Raw genomic sequence first — 18,768 nt, 5'->3', positions numbered from 1 at the left:
ATGACACCATGCCATGGTTCCCGGGAAATTTAAGCCGAATGAACTGCTAATGCAAAATTGCAAATCCTTTTAAATGTTTTATATATTCAGATCGAATTGCAAGCAAGAACTGTTCTTCGCTACTATGGGTCATAATAGAGGGCTATCGCGGGGTAAAAACACTTTTTAAAATCCATTACATTGGCTTTGTAAATCAGTTTTAAAAATGTATGCGATTATGTACCTTTGACCAAGGGAAAGGACGTCAGAAGAAGATTTTAGTTATAGCGCAATAAAAATGATCATTACCGCCACCATCGTAATACTTACATTTTTTAAATGAACCTTTATTTAACTAGGCAAGTCAGTTAAGAACAAATTATTATTTACAATGATGTGCCGCTCTATGAGACTCCCAATCACTGCCGGTTGTGGTACCGCCTGTAATCGAACACGGGTGTATGTTAAGCACTGAGATACAGTGCTTTAGACCGCTGCGCCACTCGGGAGCCAAATTTAGATATGAAACTGACTGATTTGAACCTTCTGACAAACTAGTGGGTCAGGCGGCGCCCCACTCACTGTCTGATTCATATCGCGTGATTTCTGATGATTGTTCTCGATTATATCGACTGATTCTGTATGGGGTTCTTTCTATCTGACTGCGCGTTCCGGGGGAGAGGGAGCAAGCACGTACACAAGAGCAGAGTGCGTAAAACCATCTGATCTGCTAGGCCAGTTGTGAGTGGCTGGTTCAGTTATTTAGGGTTGAACAACTGTGCAGTGGGTCACGTGACGGCATCTGCTGCTGGCTGAGCGAAGCGTGTTAGCAGGTAAAGAAATAAAAAGGTTCGTTATGATAACATAAACGAAAAATACAGTCCGTGCAGTTGTTGTATGCGTTTGATTCACTTCAGTAAAACTATTCGCGAAGAGACAGACCGGGCCATCATTTGACGTTACCAGTTAGCCACTTAAGCGACGACGAGGTGCGGATGGAGCTAGGAGATTCTAGCTCTGCCGTAGCAATTGCATTGTGCGAACGTTTTCAAATGCTAGAAAGATTTGCTAGCATGCTATCAGCTAACCCACGGGTCAAGTAGCTAACTACTGACTAGCTAGCCATGTTCACACGCTTCTTGCTAGCAAATCGTTTCGTGTTACATCATAGTACTTTACAAGTTGTACATAGCTAACGTTACTACATTTTATTAGCTAATTTAACATAAGAGGACCTGTGTTGGGTAACTAATTTTTCTGGTCCAATGGGAGCGACCAGTAGCTTAACTAGCTACTTAGCCGGTTACACAAAGAGTTCCGTCCTCAACATTGTTTATTTTTGTCGAAAGTGATCTGCTATAACGTCGTAAGCATGCTTATCTATGTGGCGTTATGGGGTTAATACCTAAAACATCTGGATATTTAACGTTGAGGCAATTAGTACATTTGGCCTTTGTCCAGGCTCAATTTGTACTTTTAAACAAATACTGTTACTTTTTCTTGGCAATGTTTTAGCTAACTAACGTTAGCAAGTCAACGTTGGTCATCCTCTTGACACGTGAATCATCGAAATAAACAAACTCTGAAGCTATACTTTTGGGCCGCACTGATTGTTGGAAATAACGTAACGTTAATCCTGCTCAGAAATATTTTTGTAAGACTTATTTTCGTTCAATAACGAGGACGCTCGTCTAAATTGGCTAGCTAACTACCTTAGCCTAATTTACTAGCTAATTTAATAGTAGTTAATATAATCAACTAGTTTGTTCATGTGTTCCCACCCGGATTAGAGAATGCAGCTGTCACAATAACTAATAATGGCATCTGTTTAATGTTAGCGAGACGAGTGGTAACAAGCCAGTTACGCACTATCATTATTACATTAATCAGTTGATTTTTCAGCTAACTACCTAGGCAATCTACTATAGCCGCTTGCCAGTCCGGTAGTGATGCCTAATTTAGCTAACTAACGTTAATGTTTTTATTAACTTCACGGGCACATGAACCCCTGGCACGTCGCAAATTCGTTTTTTGCAATCCCAAATGGCTGCCCATGATTTGGACTAGGCGCTGTTGTTGCACAAGGCCCTCGTTATAACTTTCAAAATAGTTGACTAAGCTACATTAGCTAGCTTAGCTTCATATTCACAGCCATACCAAACTACTTGGCCATTTCAATACAGAGCAACATAATTGCTTTATAAGTAGTCAATACTCAAATGTGCCATTTAATAAACTTGAGGTTAGGATGTTCTAACCTTAGTCAGATGTATGTGTGACGCTTGCTTGACCTGTACATCTAGCTATGTTTGTGAAACTGTTTTTGACTGTGCATGAGAGATGTAAGCTGACACCAGAACAGCCTCCCCCTGGTCTCGATGTCTAAATTTAAACATGAGGGGAAATGGATGGGGTTAGTCTTACATGGAAAAGTTAACAAAAGCAAGACTACGTACTGTGTACACTACAGAGATCCAAGGCTTGTCTAGCAGGTTGAAATGATTGATGATTTCCGCCCTCTTAATCTGTTTCAGATTTTTCTATTTTGTACATACATTGTTTTGTATATACTGTATATGATGACTTCAGTGGTCAGCAATCCAGCTCGAGGAACTCGGGACAGAGCGCTGCCCACTACCACACAAACCACACAACCACAGAAACAGATAAAAGTGAGTTTCATACACACTTTAAGATTAGCAACATGATGTACACAGTGTACCTTTGGTTCTCCTGCCATTACAGTAAAAAAACGTATCTCACCTATTAGTCTCATTACACAAACCAACAATAGTTGCCATGTGTATAACTGCCCTCTTTGAATGCAGGCCACAGCAGAACAGATTCGGCTTGCCCAGATGATCTATGACAAAAATGATGCAGACTTTGAGGATAAGGTCAAACAGGTGAGTACAGTGTGAAACAAGTTGTAAAAATTTTGAATATTTATGTGGCCTAGTATGTGTATGATTAAGTTCAGTACCAATGCACACTAGCCCCACATCTATCTGTGTGGGTGTGCTTGTGTCAGTAAAGCTAAGTTGTTTACGTGCTGATTGTGTTCCCACAGCTGATTGAGGTGACTGGGAAGACCCAAGATGAGTGCATGGTGGCCCTCCATGACTGCAATGAGGATGTCAACAGAGCCATCAATTTCCTGCTGGAAAGCACCTCTGACACAGTGAGGGTCCCCGAAAGGCGCTCACCTTCACCCATGCTCTGACACATCCAGTGTCACTAACTCTCATTAAAGGGGTAGTCTGTAGTTCCAACAACAACAAAGCGGCCTCCTAGCTACTGTTTTGGTAAACAGCTGAGTGATAAGGCTGAAGAAATGTAGCCACTCTCAAATTCATAGTCTGACTTATGGACTGACCATCCATGAAATAAAAAATCTTTGTTTTTTAACCATGTTTTGTGGCTATAGTGTTTGTTTACATTTTTACACAAACAAAGGTGTCAAACGCGGTTGTATTTTGGCTTCTGGTGGGATGCCAGCTAATGTGGCATTTTCAATTATATTCTTTAAGAATCCATGAGTATACATCAATTTAAAGAAAATTAATTGATGGACCAATTGCAGATAGCCCCTCCAACCACTTGACTAGTCAGTACCAAGTTTGCCATCAATATATTCTCATAACCAAATCTAGTACCCATTTTCCAAGTTTGCTTATTTAGTGTTGAGTGTCTTCGGGTTTGCAATAAGGTATCTTTGTCTGTCAGACCACCTGGGAGACAGTTGGGAAAAAGGCGCGAGGGAAGGAGGGAGGTCCCTCGGAGATGAAGGACAACCGAGAGAAGAGAGGTGATCGCGAGGCAAGCCGGAGCCGCGGGGTCCCCAACAGGAGGGGCCGTGGAACCAACCGCAGCAGAGAGGGTGAGGGGAACACACCCAAGGGGGAGATATGATAGGATTTATGTAACACACTTCCTATCTCTTTGTTTTTGCTCGTGTGTTGACTTATATGTAATTGTTTCTCCCTTTGCCTCCTTTTTAGTGCGGCCAGAAGAGAATGGATTTGAAATGTGTTCTGGGGATAAAGTGGCAGACCGTGGTCGCAGGGGGAGGGGCGTTGCTGGCAGAGGTGAATGATACTAAGAAAATGATGTACACTACATAGGCAAAAGTAGGTGGACACCTGCTCGTCAAACATCTCATTCCAATATCTTAGCCAAGAGGTGGGACGTTAGCGTCCCACCTCTTCAACAGCCAGTGAACCTGCTGGGCGCCAAATTCAAATACAGAAATGTTCATTCTAAAACCTCAGAAAACATTGGATTTTTGTGAATCCAACCACGGTGTCAGATTTAAAAAAATAAATAATGCTTTACGGCGAAAGCATACCGTACAATTATTTGAGAACATATCCCACTAGACAAATCATTACAAACAGTAACCAGCCAAGTAGAACAGTTACACAAGTCAGAAATAGAGATAAAATTAATCCCTTACCTTTAATGATCTTCATATGGTTGCACTCAGCAGACATTAATTTACTCAATAAATGTTCCTTTCGTTCGATAAAGTCTCTTTATATCCAAAAACCTCAGTTTTGTTCGCGTGTTTTCTTCAGTAATCCACAGGCTCAAACGCAGTCAAAACAGTAAGACAAAAAAATACAAATTGTATCCTTAAAGTTCATAGAAACATGTCAAACGATGATTATATTTAATCCTCAGGTTGTTTTTAGCTTAAATAATCGATAATATTTCAACCAGACAATAACGTTGTCAATTTAAAAGGTAAACAAGAAAGGACCTCTCGGTCTCGCACATGAAAAAGCTCTGTGACACTTTAGGGTCCACTCATTCAGACTGCTCTTACTTCCTATTTTTTCAGAATACAAGCCTGAAACAATTTCTAAAGACTGTTGGCATCTAGTGGAAGGCATAGAAACTGCAATTTGAATCCTAAGTCAATGGATACTGTAGTGGCATTGAATAGAAAACTACAAAATCCCCCAAAACGACTTCCTGAATGGATTTTTCTCAGGTTTTCGCCTGCCAAATCAGTTGTTATACTCACAGACACTATTTTAACAGCTTTGGAAACTTTAGAGTGTTTTCTATCCAAATCTACCAGTTATATGCATATCATATCTTCTGGGCCCCATAAGCAGGCAGTTTAATTTGGGCATGCATTTCATCCAAAATTCCAAATGCTGCCCCCTACCCTAGAGAAGTTGATATGGAGTTGGTCTCTCTGCTGCTATAACAGCCTCCACTCTTCTGGGAAGGCTTTCCACTAGATGTTGGAACATTCCTGCGGGGACTTGCTTTCATTCAGCCATGAGAGTATTAGTGAGCTTGTACACTGATGTTGGGCGATTAGGCCTGGCTCTGTCGGAGTTCCAATTCCTCCCAAGGTGTTTGATGGGGTTGAGATCAGGGCTCTGTGCAGGCCAGTCAAGTTCTTCCACACTGATCTCAAACCATTTCTGTATGCACCTTTCTTTGTCCATGGGGGCATTGTCATGCTGAAACAGGAAAGGGCATTCCCCGAACTGTTGCCACAAAGTTGAAGCACAGAATCATCTAGAATGTCATTGTATGCTGTAGCATTAAGATTTCCCTTCACTAGAACTAGGTGGCCTAGCCCGAACCATGAAAAACAGCCCCAGACCATTATTCATCCTCCACCAAACTTTATAGTTGGCACTATGCATTCGGGCAGGTAGCTTTCACCTGGCATCCGCTAAACCCAAATTCGCCCGTTGGACTGCGCGATGGTGAAGTGTGATTCATCACTCCACAGAATGCTTTTCCATTGCTCCAGAGTCCAATGGTGACGAGCTTTACACCAATCCAGCCAAACGCCTGGCGTTGTGCGTGGTGATCGTAAGGTTGTGTACGGCTGCTTGGCCATGGAAACCTAATTCATGAAGCTCCCGACGAACGGTTCTTGTGCTGACGTTGCTTCCAGAGGCAGTTTGTAACTCGGTAGTGAGTGTTGCAACTAAGGACGTGATGTTTACGCGCTTCGGCACTCGGCGGTCCTGTTCCTTTGAGCTTGTGGGACCTATTATTTTGCAGATGAGCTGTTTCTCCTAGATATTTCCACGTTGCAATAACAGCACTTACAGTTGACCGGGGCAGCACTAGCAGGGCATAAATTTAACAAACCGACTTGGAAAGGTGGCATCCTATGACGGTGCCGGGCCATTCTACTGCCATTTGTCTGTGGAGATGGCATGGCTGTGTGCTTCGATTTTATACACCTGTCTGCAACGTGTATGGCTGAAATAGCCGAATCCACTCATTTGAAGGGTGTGTACACATACTTTTGGCCATGTAGTGTATCTGAATTCTATAGCTCTGATATTATTAAATGTTGGTTATTTGATAAATCCATTGCATCGAGAGCGCTACAGTCTGCAGATAGAAAAAAATATGTAAGTGCTCTGTTCTGTCTACCTGCACCTTGTCAAATCAGTTGTTTTTTTGCTCATTATACTATGTTACTGGTACTGGCCAACCTGAACTAATGTCCCACTGAGCCTTGTTGTACCTTGCCACACAAGATTCCACTTTGCCATGCTATACAACTGCCTCTACAATAATCCTCCCGATATGGCATATAAAGTGAGTATTTGGGTATCTAGTTGATGGGGGGTTTTAGTTTGCGATGTGTCCATTTGTGTCGCCCAGCAATTGTTGTAAGTGCCATTACGTGTGAAAAATACAGTCTTCAAAGTATTCATACCCTTTGACTTATTCCACATTTTGTTACAGCTTGAATTTAAAATATCTAATTTCTCACCCATCTACACACAATACCCCATAATAACAGTGAAAATATGTTTTTAGAGATGTTAGGTAATTTATTGAAAATGAAATGCATAAATATCTATTTTACTTAAGTATTCACACTCCTGAGTCAATACTTTGTATGAGCACCTTGGGCGGTGATAACAGCATTGAGTTGTGCAAGGCTGATGTACATACAAAAGACATCTGGATTTGGGGATTTTCTCATTCTTGCTTGTAGATTTTCTCAAGCGCTGTTAACCTGTCTAGGATCAGCGTGGCGCTAGCGGCACACCCCCCCCCCCCCCCCCACTGAAAAACCAGTGCCGCGAAATTCAAAAAAAATATTTTTTTAAAATATTTAACTTTCACACATTAAAGTCCAATACAGCTAATGAAAGACACAGATCTTGTGAATCCAGTCAACATTTCCGATTTTTAAAATGTTTTACAGGGAAGACACAATATGTAAAGATGTACATCTATTACCTAAAAACACATTAGCATAATCCACCATCTTTTATTTGTCCACCAACACCAGTAGCCATCACCAATTCGGCTAAACTAAGATATTTATAGCCCCTAACCAACAAAAAAACTCATTAGATGACAGTCTGATAACATATTTATGGTATGGGATAGGTTTTGTTAGAAAAAAGTGCATATTTCAGGTAGACTTCATAGTTTACAATTGCACCCACCATCACAAATGGACTAGAATAATTACAATGAGCAACGTGTTTACCTAACTACTAATCATCAAACATTTCGTAAAAATACACAGCATACACGAATCGAAAGACACAGATCCTGTGAATACAGACAATATTTCAGATTTTCTAAGTGTCTTACAGCGAAAACACAATAAATCGTTATATTAGCTTAGCACATAGCAATTAGCAGCCCAGCATTGATTCTAGCCAAAGTGAGCGATAAAAGTCAACATCGCCAAAAGATATTAATTTTTTCACTAACCTTCTCAGAATTCTTCCGATGACACTCCTGTAACATCACATTACAACATGCATATACAGTTTGATCGAAAATGTTTATATTTAGCCCCCAAAATCATGGTTAGACAATGTGAAATGTAGCTCAGTTGGTCAGAAAATGTCCTTGCGCCACTTAGACAGTGATCTACTCTTATACATAAATACTCATAAACGTGACTAAAAAATACAGGGTGGACAGGGATTGATAGACAATTTAATTCTTAATACAATTGCGTTATTACATTTTTTAATTTATCCTTACTTTTCAATACAGTTTGCGCCAAGCGAAGCTACGTCAAAAAACATGGCGTCCTAAGCCACTAAAATGTTTCGACAGAAACACGATTTATCATAATAAAAATGTCCTACCTTGAGCTGTTCTTCCATCAGTATCTTGGGCAAAGGATCCTTTCTTGGGAGAAATCGTCTTTTGGTGGAAAGCTGTCCTCTTGCCATGTGGAAATGTCAACTGCGTTCGGGATGAACTGAAAAGCGTGCCCAACTTTTCACATCGTTGCAAAAATAAATGTCCCAAAATCGCACTAAACGGATATAAATTGCTATAAAACGCTTTAAATTAACTACCTTATGATGTTTTTAACTCCTATAACGAGTGAAAAGATGACCGGAGAAATATAACAGGCTAAACTAACGCTTGGAACAAGTGCGCGCCGGTGTCCTCTTGGCTCATGACGCAGCTCCCAAAGAATGACTAGCTTCAGGGTTTTTTCATTTGTAGGGCCTGTGAACGCGCAATCGACCCCGTTGGAATCGTCATCACGTAAAGGCATCCAGGGGAAGACGTAAGAAGTGTCCGTATAGTCATAGCAACGACAGTGCCCTTTTAAATGACTTCAGAACAGTGGCCAACATTTCTCAAATCTGACTCCATGTCAGGGAAATTGCTGTAGAATGGGCTCTGTTCCACTTAGAGACAAAATTTCAACTCCTATAGAAACTATAGACTGTTTTCTATCCAATAATAATAATAATATGCATATTGTACGATCAAGGATTTTGTGGGAAGCCGTTTAAAAAATTTGCCAAATTAGCATAAGTAGTCTAAACAGCGCCCCCATCCCCAACAGGTTAAGTTAGATGGGGAGTGGTGGTGAAAAGCAATCTGCAAGTCTTTCCACAGACTGGCTGGGTCACTCAAGGACTTTTACATTCTTGTTCTGAAGCCATTCCAGCATGGCTTTATGCTTAGGGTCATTTTCCTGTTGGAATGTAGATCTTAGCCTCAGTCTCTCGTTGGCACTCTGAAGCAGGTTCTCAAGGATTTGACTCTATTTGGCTCCATTCATTGTTCACTTGATGCTTATCAGTCTTCCAGTCCCTGCTGCTGAAAAGCATCCCCATGCATGATGCTGCCGCCACCATGCTTTACGGTAGGGATGGTGTTAGACGTGGGATGAGCTGTGCCTTGTTTTCTCCAGACATAGCACTTTGTGTTCAGGCCAAAGAGTTAAATTTTTGTTTCATCTGACCACAAACTTTCCCCTTATGTCTTTCACATGCCTTTTTGCAAACTTCAGGCATGCTGTAATGTAACTTTTTCTCTGAAGTGGCTTCCGTCTGGCCACTGTAGAGACTGTTGTCCTTCTGGCAGATTCTTCCATCTCAGCCAAGAAACTCTCTAGTTCTGTCAGAGTGCTTCTTGCCTAGTTGCTCAGTTTGTTTGGACTGCCAGCTCTAGGCTGAGTCTGGGTAGCTCCATATTTTTTCAATTTCTCAAGGATGGAGACCACTTAGCTCTTGGACATTTCCAACACTATAGAAATTGTTTAAACCCTTCCCCAGATATTTGCCTCATCACAATTCTATCTCGGAGATCTGGAGACCGTTCCTTGGACTTTATGATATAGTTTCTGCTCTGGCATGCACTGTCAACTGTGGGACCATTATATAGACGTGTGTTTCTTTTCAAATCATGTCCAAACAATTGAATTGGCCACAGGTGGACTCCAAGTTGTAGTGACATTGGAAATAAGTTTGATACACCTGAGCTCAATTTAGAGTGTCATAGCAAAGGGGTTTGAATTTATGTCAATTAGAATTTTATTTTCAATGCATTTACAACATGGACAGGTTTTCACTTTGTCATTATGGGGTGTTGTGTGTAGATGGGTGAGAAATGTATATTAAATCCATTTTCTATTCAGGCTGTAACACAACAATGTGGATTAAGTCATGAGGTACGAATACTTTCTGAATGCACTACTGTCCTGCAGCTGCTATAGAGCGGGGAGGGGGGGTGGACAAGCCAGGGAGGTTGTTTTGGTTCGGGTCAAGTCAGACAGGCATGCAGAGTGAGGGAGTGGAATCAGGAGTGCCAGTGATGGCAGTTGCTGTCTGTAAATGTATTTATCATATGTCCTAAACTCTCTAGGCTAAGCCAATCCTCGTATACTGATCTAAAACCTCTCAAATGCTGTCAGCATGAATTCTAAACCCTGATTTCTGATGAGCAAGTAGTGTCAGGTGTTCAGTCTGTTCAAAATTCTCTACCAGTCTACATGTGTAACTGACTTGTAGCAGCATGCCCAACATACTGTACCATGCCCCCCTCTAACTGGTTTTGAAGCAACACATATCAGACATTTGTGCTGAAAACATATGTTTTAAAACACAGGCATTAGGTGTAATTTAATAGACTGGTTTGTGTCTTGTAGCAGAGGTCAGACGTAGTGTCTCTGTGTCTTTAGGGTTGGGGGGTCGCGGAAGGGGAAGAGCAGCTGGTGGTAGCAGGTTCTCCTCTCAGGGCATGGGGTGAGTTGAAGATCCACACTGGAGATCTCCTGCTGTTAATGTTTATTCAGATGTGTGTGTATCAAATTTATTGGTCACATACACATGGTTAGCAGATGTTAATGCGAGTGTAGTGAAATGCTTGTGCTTCTAGTTCCGACAGTGCAGTAATATCTAACAAGTGTGTGTAGACGTGGCTGTTTCACTGTATCATAGCGTTGCTTAATAATGATTACATGCACATAGATGAACCCCTAACCCTCTCCCCACCTAAGGATCTTCAACCCCGCCGACTACAACGCTAACTCTAGCGGGTCTCGCCAGGAAACCTGGGAAGCAGAGGGGAACGAAGGTGGAGATGGTATAGGTGAGTAGGGTTGGGCGGTATCTGGATTTTCATACCGTTTCTGTACAACTCCGGGGTATTACTGAATGTGTACACAAGGGGTCCTATTTAAAAATAAGACACTCTCAAAACATTTTGGGCAACAGGGATCTTGATCCTGGATGGGGATTAAATGTCTCTGCTGTAACCAATAAGCTTGATCTTGACATTCTACACGGTCAAATATGTTTGCCTGAGTTCTGAAATGTAGCCCACTCCTTTTCGAGGTGTAGGTTTTAGAGCTTTAAAGCATGGTTGTAGTAGTATAGTCCTGGACACAGTTGGAGCAGTGCGGTTTGGCCTCAACCACGACCGTGTTCATTAGGCACCGAAAAGGAAGAAACACGATTTTAAAACAGGAAGGGACTACCTGGGATTTGTCCAATAAGAAAGTATTTTGTTTTCCTTTGTGATACATTATAGTGTGTACTCTGTGCGCCCCTAATGAACACAACTCTGATTGTGCTGCTGACTGAGCTCTGTTGGACAGAGGTGTACCCCCCCCCCCCCCCCCCCCCAGGCATGATGACTAACTCACGTACCCCTACTGTCCCCTACCATCATAGGAGGAACATGGAGAGGCAACTTGGAAGACTGGGCTGCAGAAGACTGGAATGAGGATGTGAGTGATGGTTGCCACTTTCGACTTTATATTACAGTGGCTACACAAGCACACACATAAAGGTTCTCTTCCTGATATTCTGTTTTTATCAACAGCTGTCTGAAACCAAAGTGTTCACTGCCTCTGCTCCTGCGAACCACATCACATCTGGACACAAGTATGGGCTCCAATCTAATGCTCACAGGAACGCACACTGAACCCCATGAAATACTCTCATATCTCTGTCGTCTTTCCCCTAGTCTTACAGCACGAATTCTCACAAATAACAGTAAAGTGGCTTTGGGTTGGAATGCGAAGGTTTCATATTAGTGATATGAGTTGTGGGTGTGTGAAATAATTTCCCTGTATTGGCTTGTCAAATGATGGAGATGATGGTTACAAGCACATAGCTGAACCCTTTCTGTGCAATACCTCAATCTCTGAATATCCTTTCGTCCGGTTACTGAATTATTTTTCCATTGCATTCACTCTGCTCAACTATTCATGGAGAGAGCGATATATAAATGCAGGTATTATAAATAAATATAAGTGATATTTCATTGTGGCAAAGAAGCAGTATCAGGGTACAACACTAAACTATCCATTCAGTGTCCCATTGTAAATGTACTGGTCGTCCTCTTTCCTCTCCAGTGTGGACATGGGCTCGCTGCTGCCCAAGACGGGCGATGTGGAGGCGGATCTGGGTGGCATGGAGCCCCCTGCTGCTGTGTGCGTGGGGGGCCAGAGCCTGGTGTTCACCAACTCTCACCACAACGGCGCTCGCACCGCCACACACAGCTATGCCAGCGCCGCCTCTGGCACTAGCTACACCCACTGTGCCCTGGTGAGGCAGCCAGCCACACACACACTTCCTTTTCATGGTTATACATATCTGTACAGGCTTTCACACAGACACACTATCAACTCTCTTGCTCTGTCCGTTAGTCCTCAGTCCTTGGCTCTGGTTTTGTGGCTCTGAGTGGGCCCAAACCGACCCCGGCTGAGGTTAGGATACCAGAGCAGCTCAACGGGCCCCAGCTCACCCCGCGGACCCATCAGCAGCTGGTCACCGCGGGCAACAGCAGTGTCGCCAAAGAATCCGGTCCACCTGCAGTTCAAGGCTCCGCCCCCATTTCTGCCAGTGAAACCAAGTCCCCGGGAGTGGAGAAGGGCCCTGTTCCAACCTCTCACTGTAAGACACATACTCATACGGGTGCTATCATATGGAAAAGTTTCAAGTGAGGTGTGGGTACATGTCATTGTTTGTCTGTATCGGCTTGTTGAATAGGAGGAGATAATGATGGTTACAAGCACATAGCTGAATCTTAATGTGTGGACTACCTCAATGACTGAATCTCCTTCCATCCTCAAATTGCGTTCTTTCCCCAATACATTATCACTCTGCTCAACTTCTCATTCTACCCCCCCCCCCCCCCCCAAAAGTCAAATATATGGAGATCTAATGGTGACAGTGGGGGGAGCAGACTCATGGTACATGCAGATTTGACGAGTCAGATCTTTATTTACTGGACTGCTAATGCCACCATTAACTATTCTCTCGGTCTTCTCCAGTGGATCTAAAGATGCAGCCGGAGCCGTCCGCTGTCCTCAGCCAGCTGGCCCAGCGGCAGCAGCAGCAGGCCCAGCATAGCTCCCTGCCCCAGGCAGAGCCTCTGTCTCTTCCCCCCCAGGTCCCTACTCCCCCAGGCCACTACGACGCCGGGCCCCCGCCTCCCAGAGACGGACCCTCCCTGGACCATCAGGCTCCTATGGCTGAACCCCCACAGAGGCAGATCAAGACCCAGAGACGCAGAGTACCTCCTCCCTCAAAGGTCAGGAAACGTGTGGAAGTAGAGACTGCCTGCTCACTCAGAGGGTACATAACAATGAGTGTTTGTTTTTTAACCATTTGTAAACATATCTAAAAGTACTGTAGGTAAGTGCAACTTTGCACACGGTCACACATTCAGTCTGAAATGTCTTAGAGCGTGTGACTGAGTGCGTTTTATGTATCAAACTTTGTGAATAGTTTATGTGCTGCGGTGGGATTTCATGTGTTAATGTCCCTCTCATCCTCTTTCCTAATCCCTCTTGCTCGGTCTTCTCAGATCCCCTCATCTGCGGTGGAGATGCCAGGCTCAGCAGATGTGTCTGGCCTCAACGTGCAGTTTGGGGCCCTGGACTTTGACTCGGAGCCCAGTGTGATTGACATGGGCCACCAGGCTGAGCCTGCCAGGGAGCCGGCCCCCACAGCTGTACCCCAGCCCCAAAGCAGCTTGTTTTCCAAACCTGGACCAGTCAGGTGTTTATTGCATTTTCTTTAGCTTAATTAGTATCACTGTGTTGTATAGGGGTAGAGGCCACGGTGAACTTGCTTTACACTAACTCGTCCCTTTACGTTGTTGTTGCAGTGAGCCCCTTGGCAGCTTGTTGTCTGTGCCTCCGTCAATATCAGACCCCAGTTTCCCCTCTCTGGGTTTGCCCAGTGCCACGCCATCCCCCTCCCCGGGTCTCCCCTGCGCCGCCCCACCCTCCACCCCCTCAGCTAGCAGAGTGGACAACGGCCCCACGCAGGGCATGCCCCCCCACCTAGGCTACCCCCAGAGCAAAGACGCCCCCGCCGCCCCACTTGCTGTGAGTCACCCACACTGCACTTGTCAGGTGTGGTCAGACTCTCGATTGACTACTCCTGTCTCATAAATATGGAGATAATGATGGTTACAAGCACATATCTGACTCTTACTATGTGGAATACCTCAATGACTGAATCTCCTATGGTCAATGGACATTTAAGACCCTCAGGCATTATTTAAGATTACTGGAGCTTTACTATATCAGCACTGTATAGTGAAATCAAGATGGCCGACTGAGAATGTCAATGTCTTTCACAGAATGGCTATGGTGGTGTGAGGACTCAGGGCCCACAGGACTGTAAGTACTCAGGAGAATTTGTGATTGCCGAAAGTGTTATTTCATGGTTAAGTCCAGCATGCTTGCTTATCTGTTTCTTCTCTTTCAGCGATGTCGTTGGCTTCTCGAACCCCTAAGCCCGAATCACCTCCCATGAGCAGTGACAGTGGCCCCGTCCACCATGTTCCCTCCCCAGCCCCCACACCTTCCCACTCTGCCCCTCTGCAATCTGTCAGCAGGTAAGCCCATCACTCCCCTCCCCCCAGTAATTCTCATAATGGAGATGATGATGGTTACAAGCACATAGCTGAATCTTAATATGTGGACTACCTCAATGACTGAATCTCCCATCTCCTCTATTGACTGACAAAATAATAAAGTCCTTGTTGTAATGAGTTGGTTCAAACTTTTTAAGACTCATCGGATGATTTGGTAACGTTACCTGTTTTCTCTGCCACGGTTTCCCCAGTCATGTGACCAGTACATACTCATCAGGATCTGCCCTCTCCACTAGCTCCTCCCTTACGGTCAGCACGGCGGCGTCTTTTGGGGTTAATGTAAATCACGTCCGAAACGGATCTAAAATAAGCACTGAAAATGTGAAGAGGAAAAATGCTACCAAAAAACTAAACTGCTGTCAGTCCAACTCTCTCCCTCCCTCCGCCCTACAGATGACCAGTGAGGAGAGCAGTAGTCTCCATGCCTTCTCTTCCTCATCTGGCCCTTCCATCAATGCTGCGGTTAGCAGCTCCAATGGCATGATGCATGTCCCCGGAGCACCTGGTCTATCCGCCAGTGGCAACACCGCCCTCTCAGCTGCCGGAAGCACTGCCCAACCCCTGCTGAACACCACCTCTGGTGAGCTCAGGAGAACCATACTGTCACACACAGGGTTTTTTTGTCACTTAACGGTCCTACTCGCTGTCTGTATTATTTGACTGTAGACCCGTGTGACTCCCCTCTGTCTCTCATTCTTGTTCCACAGGCAAAGCCCCCCCTAACTTGGCCCAAGGAGTGCCCCCTCTGCTGGCTAATCAGTACATTATGGGCCCTGGAGGCCTGCTCCCTGCATACCCGGTAACTACGCTAACCCTCTTTTCTCTTGCATGCTCTCCTTCTTTGTTTCCATGAATTCCCATCCATTTCTCTTTACCAGTTTCGTTTTCCCCAAGTCTTTCTCTCACTGGTCTGCCATCGCACCCTTTCTCTCGCGCTCTCTTCCCTTTCATACCTTTTGGTTCTTGGTTGAATATGTGGATTCTTTCGGTTGACCTGTTTCATTTGGTCATTGTCCCGCTCTAAAGCAGATCTATGGATATGAGGACCTACAGATGCTGCAGTCTCGTCTGCCTATGGTGAGTAACTTTTCACACATGGATCATCACTTACTACGTCGATGAAGAGCAATGCAGCACACATTTCTGGTTGCCCAGACGGACTCTAGCACGGTCTCTGGTTTAGATGACCCAAACAAAAATAAATGTTAATGATTAATATTGCATATCTGTGTCCCTGTCATAATATGGAGATGGTTACAAGCACATGGCTGAATCGTAATATGTGGACTTCCTCGATGACTGTTGAATCTGATGTTTGGTTTCTCCTGGTGTCTATTTCTCTGTAGGACTACTATGGAGTTGCATTCCCTGGTACAACCGCAACAATGCCTGGCAGAGATGGGCTAGCCAACAATCCATACTCAGGTAATGCTTGTTCCACACTCATTTACAAATGCACTCTTTTCGGTGGCCAGAACCAGATCTTGGGTGCACACCATAATATGGAGATAATGATGTTTACAAGCACATAGCTGAATCTTAATTTGTGGACTACCTCAATGACAATCTCCATCTCCTCTGACTAAAAGTATAATTAAAGCTTGATTTTCTTCTGGGGTGGGGCGGAGTTGTTTGAATTGAACAGAACTAGCTAATTCAGCTCATCCCAACTACTCATACTCTCACATAGTGCCTTCAGAAAGTGTTCATACACTTTGGCTTATTCCACATTTTGTTTTTACAGCCTGAATACAAAATGGATTAAGTTTATTGATAATCCATCTACACGAAACACCCCGTGATGACAGTGAAAACACGTTTTGCTAATTAATAGAAAATTAAATGCAGCAATATATTATTGAAATAAGTATTCACACCCCTGAGTCAATAGTTTGTCGAAGCACCTTGGACGGCGATTATAGCTTTGAGTTGTCTTGGGTATGTCGATCAGCCTTGCACACCTGGATTTGGGGATTTTTCTCCCATTCTTTCTTGCAGATTTTCTCAGGGTCTGTTAAAACCTCGCTAGGGTACGTGAGACGGTAGCGTCCCACCTCTTCAACAGCCAGTAATTAAAATTCCTCAAACATACATGTATTTTATACCATTTTAAAGATCCACTTGTTGTAAATCCAGCCACAGTTTACGATTTCAAAAAGGCTTTACGACGAAAGCAAACCAAACGATTGTTAGGTGAGTGCCTATTCACAGAATAACACAGCCATTTTTCCAGCCAAAGAGAGGATTTACAAAAAGCAGATATATAGATAAAATTAATCACTAACCTTTACACTTCATCAGATGACACTCATAGGACTTCATGTTACACAATACATGTATGTTTTGTTTGGTAAAGTTCATATTTATATCCAAAAACTGAGTTTACATTGGCGCCTTACGTTCAGAAGTTCCAAAACATCCTTTGATTTTGCAGAGAGCCACATCAATTTACAGGAATACTCATAATAAACATTGCTAAAAGATACAACTGTTATGCATGGAATTTTAGATGCAATTCTTTCTCCTTAATGCAACCTCCGTGTCAGATTTCAAAAAAGCTTTACGGAAAAAGCAAACCACGCAATAATCTGAGTCGGCGCTCAGAGCCCAATCGAGACACAAATATATCCGCCATATTTTGCAGTCAACAGAAGTCAGAAATAACATTATAAACATTCACTTACCTTTGATGATCTTCATCAGAATGCACTCTCAGGAATCCCATTTCCACAAATGTTTTTGTTCGATAATGTCCATCATTTATGTCCAAATTCCTCGTTGTTCTAGCGTTTAATGCACTTTCCAAACTCACGACGCGCGGGAAAGTCTCAGCCGAAAAGTTAGTTATTACAGTCCGTAAAAACATGACAGACTAATTATTTAATCAATCTTTAGGATGTTTTTAACATAATTCTTCAATAATGTTCCAACCGGAGAATTCCTTTCTCTTCAGAAAAGCAAATGGAACAGGAGCTACCTCATGTGAAAGCGCATGGTCAGCTCGTGGCTGCTGGCAGACCTCTGACTCATTCCCCTCTCCTTCGGCCCCACTTCACAGTAGAAGCATCAGACAAGGTTCTAAAGACTGTTGACATCTAGTGGAAGCCTTACGAAGTGCAACATTACCAATATCCCACTATCTTCAATAGGAGCTGAGTTGAAAATCGATCAACCTCAGATTTCCCACTTTCTGGTTGGATTTTTTCTCAGGTTTTTGCCTGCCATTTGAGTTCTGTTATACACAGACATCATTCAAACAGTTTTAGAAGCTTCAGAGTGTTTTCTATCCAAATCTACTAATAATATGCATATTCAAGCTTTTATGGCTTTGTAGCAGGCCGTTTACTCTGGGCATGCTTTTCATCCGGACGTGAAAATACTGCCCCCTACCCCAAAGAAGTTAAGTTAGATGGGGAGTGGTGGTGAAGAGCAATCAAGTCTTTCCACAGATTTTCAATGCGATTCAAGCCTGAGCTTTGGCTGGGTCACTCAAGGACTTTCATATTCTTGTTCTGAAGCCATTCCAGCATTGCTTTTGGTCATTCGCCTGTTGGAACGCAAATCTTCGCCCCCAGTCTAAGGTCGTTTGCACTCTAATGCAGGTTCTCATCCAAGATTTGCTTGTATTTGGCTCCATTCATTTTTCCCTCTATCCTTATCAGTCTCCCAGTCCCTGCTGCTGAAAAGCATCCCCATAGCATGATGCTGCTGCCACCATGCTTCACGGTAGGGATGGTGTTAGACGGGTGATTAGCTGAGCCTGGTTTTCTCTAGACATAACTCTTTGACCTGAATGCAAAGCACTATTTGTTTCATCAGACTACAAACTTTTGCCTTATGATCAGTCTTTCACGTGTGTTTTTGCAAACGCCAGTTGGTCATGTGCTTTTTCTCAGGAGTGGCGTCCTTCTGGCCATTCGCCCATAAAGACTTCCGGTAGTTTCTCATCTCAGCCAAGGAACTGTTTAGTTCTGACAGTGGTCATTGGGTTCTTGGTCACCTCCCTGATCACGGTCCTTTTTGCCCGGTTGCTCAGTTTGGACGGACGACCAGCTCCAGGCAGAGTACTTCAATATTCTTTCCAATTTCCCAATGTTGGAGATCACTGGGCTCTTGGAATCT

At 43.6% G+C, this 18,768-nt stretch overlaps 1 protein-coding gene and 2 non-coding genes across 12 annotated transcripts in view; all 3 read left to right on the top strand.

The window, feature by feature from the left end:
- The first annotated feature begins 401 nt into the window (after positions 1-401).
- LOC129853218 (ubiquitin-associated protein 2-like) overlaps positions 402-18,768 on the top strand; it is a 33,920-nt gene continuing 15,553 nt past the window's right edge. The window contains exons 1-22 of one of the 10 annotated variants that reach the window (XM_055919016.1): positions 423-812; positions 2,514-2,651; positions 2,808-2,885; positions 3,050-3,160; positions 3,706-3,859; positions 3,981-4,067; positions 10,430-10,493; positions 10,748-10,839; positions 11,424-11,479; positions 11,575-11,636; positions 12,110-12,302; positions 12,404-12,650; positions 13,031-13,290; positions 13,567-13,760; positions 13,870-14,119; positions 14,350-14,389; positions 14,478-14,607; positions 14,838-14,895; positions 15,040-15,226; positions 15,354-15,445; positions 15,673-15,723; positions 15,993-16,071. In XM_055919016.1, coding sequence (XP_055774991.1) covers positions 2,556-2,651; positions 2,808-2,885; positions 3,050-3,160; positions 3,706-3,859; positions 3,981-4,067; positions 10,430-10,493; positions 10,748-10,839; positions 11,424-11,479; positions 11,575-11,636; positions 12,110-12,302; positions 12,404-12,650; positions 13,031-13,290; positions 13,567-13,760; positions 13,870-14,119; positions 14,350-14,389; positions 14,478-14,607; positions 14,838-14,895; positions 15,040-15,226; positions 15,354-15,445; positions 15,673-15,723; positions 15,993-16,071 — 2,581 coding nt within the window. In that variant the 5' untranslated portion in view covers positions 423-812; positions 2,514-2,555. Of the gene's footprint in view, positions 829-863; positions 969-2,513; positions 2,652-2,807; positions 2,886-3,049; positions 3,161-3,705; positions 3,860-3,980; positions 4,068-4,092; positions 6,986-8,809; positions 10,494-10,747; positions 10,840-11,423; positions 11,480-11,574; positions 11,637-12,109; positions 12,303-12,403; positions 12,651-13,030; positions 13,291-13,566; positions 13,761-13,869; positions 14,120-14,349; positions 14,390-14,477; positions 14,608-14,837; positions 15,227-15,353; positions 15,446-15,672; positions 15,724-15,992; positions 16,072-18,768 lie in introns of those variants that run through there. The other 9 variants (XM_055919015.1, XM_055919017.1, XM_055919013.1 and 6 more) reach the window with 9 other exon arrangements.
- Positions 12,744-12,822, top strand: LOC129854661 (small nucleolar RNA SNORD121A). Its single transcript, XR_008759366.1, has one exon. It is a non-coding gene; the product is annotated as a small nucleolar RNA SNORD121A (small nucleolar RNA).
- Positions 14,159-14,236, top strand: LOC129854662 (small nucleolar RNA SNORD121A). Its single transcript, XR_008759367.1, has one exon. It is a non-coding gene; the product is annotated as a small nucleolar RNA SNORD121A (small nucleolar RNA).

This window comes from Salvelinus fontinalis, chromosome 4 (genome assembly GCF_029448725.1).
Source record: "Salvelinus fontinalis isolate EN_2023a chromosome 4, ASM2944872v1, whole genome shotgun sequence".
NCBI lineage: Eukaryota > Metazoa > Chordata > Actinopteri > Salmoniformes > Salmonidae > Salvelinus > Salvelinus fontinalis.
Note: the sequence above shows the minus strand (reverse complement) of the source record. Positions and strands in the feature narration are given on the sequence as shown.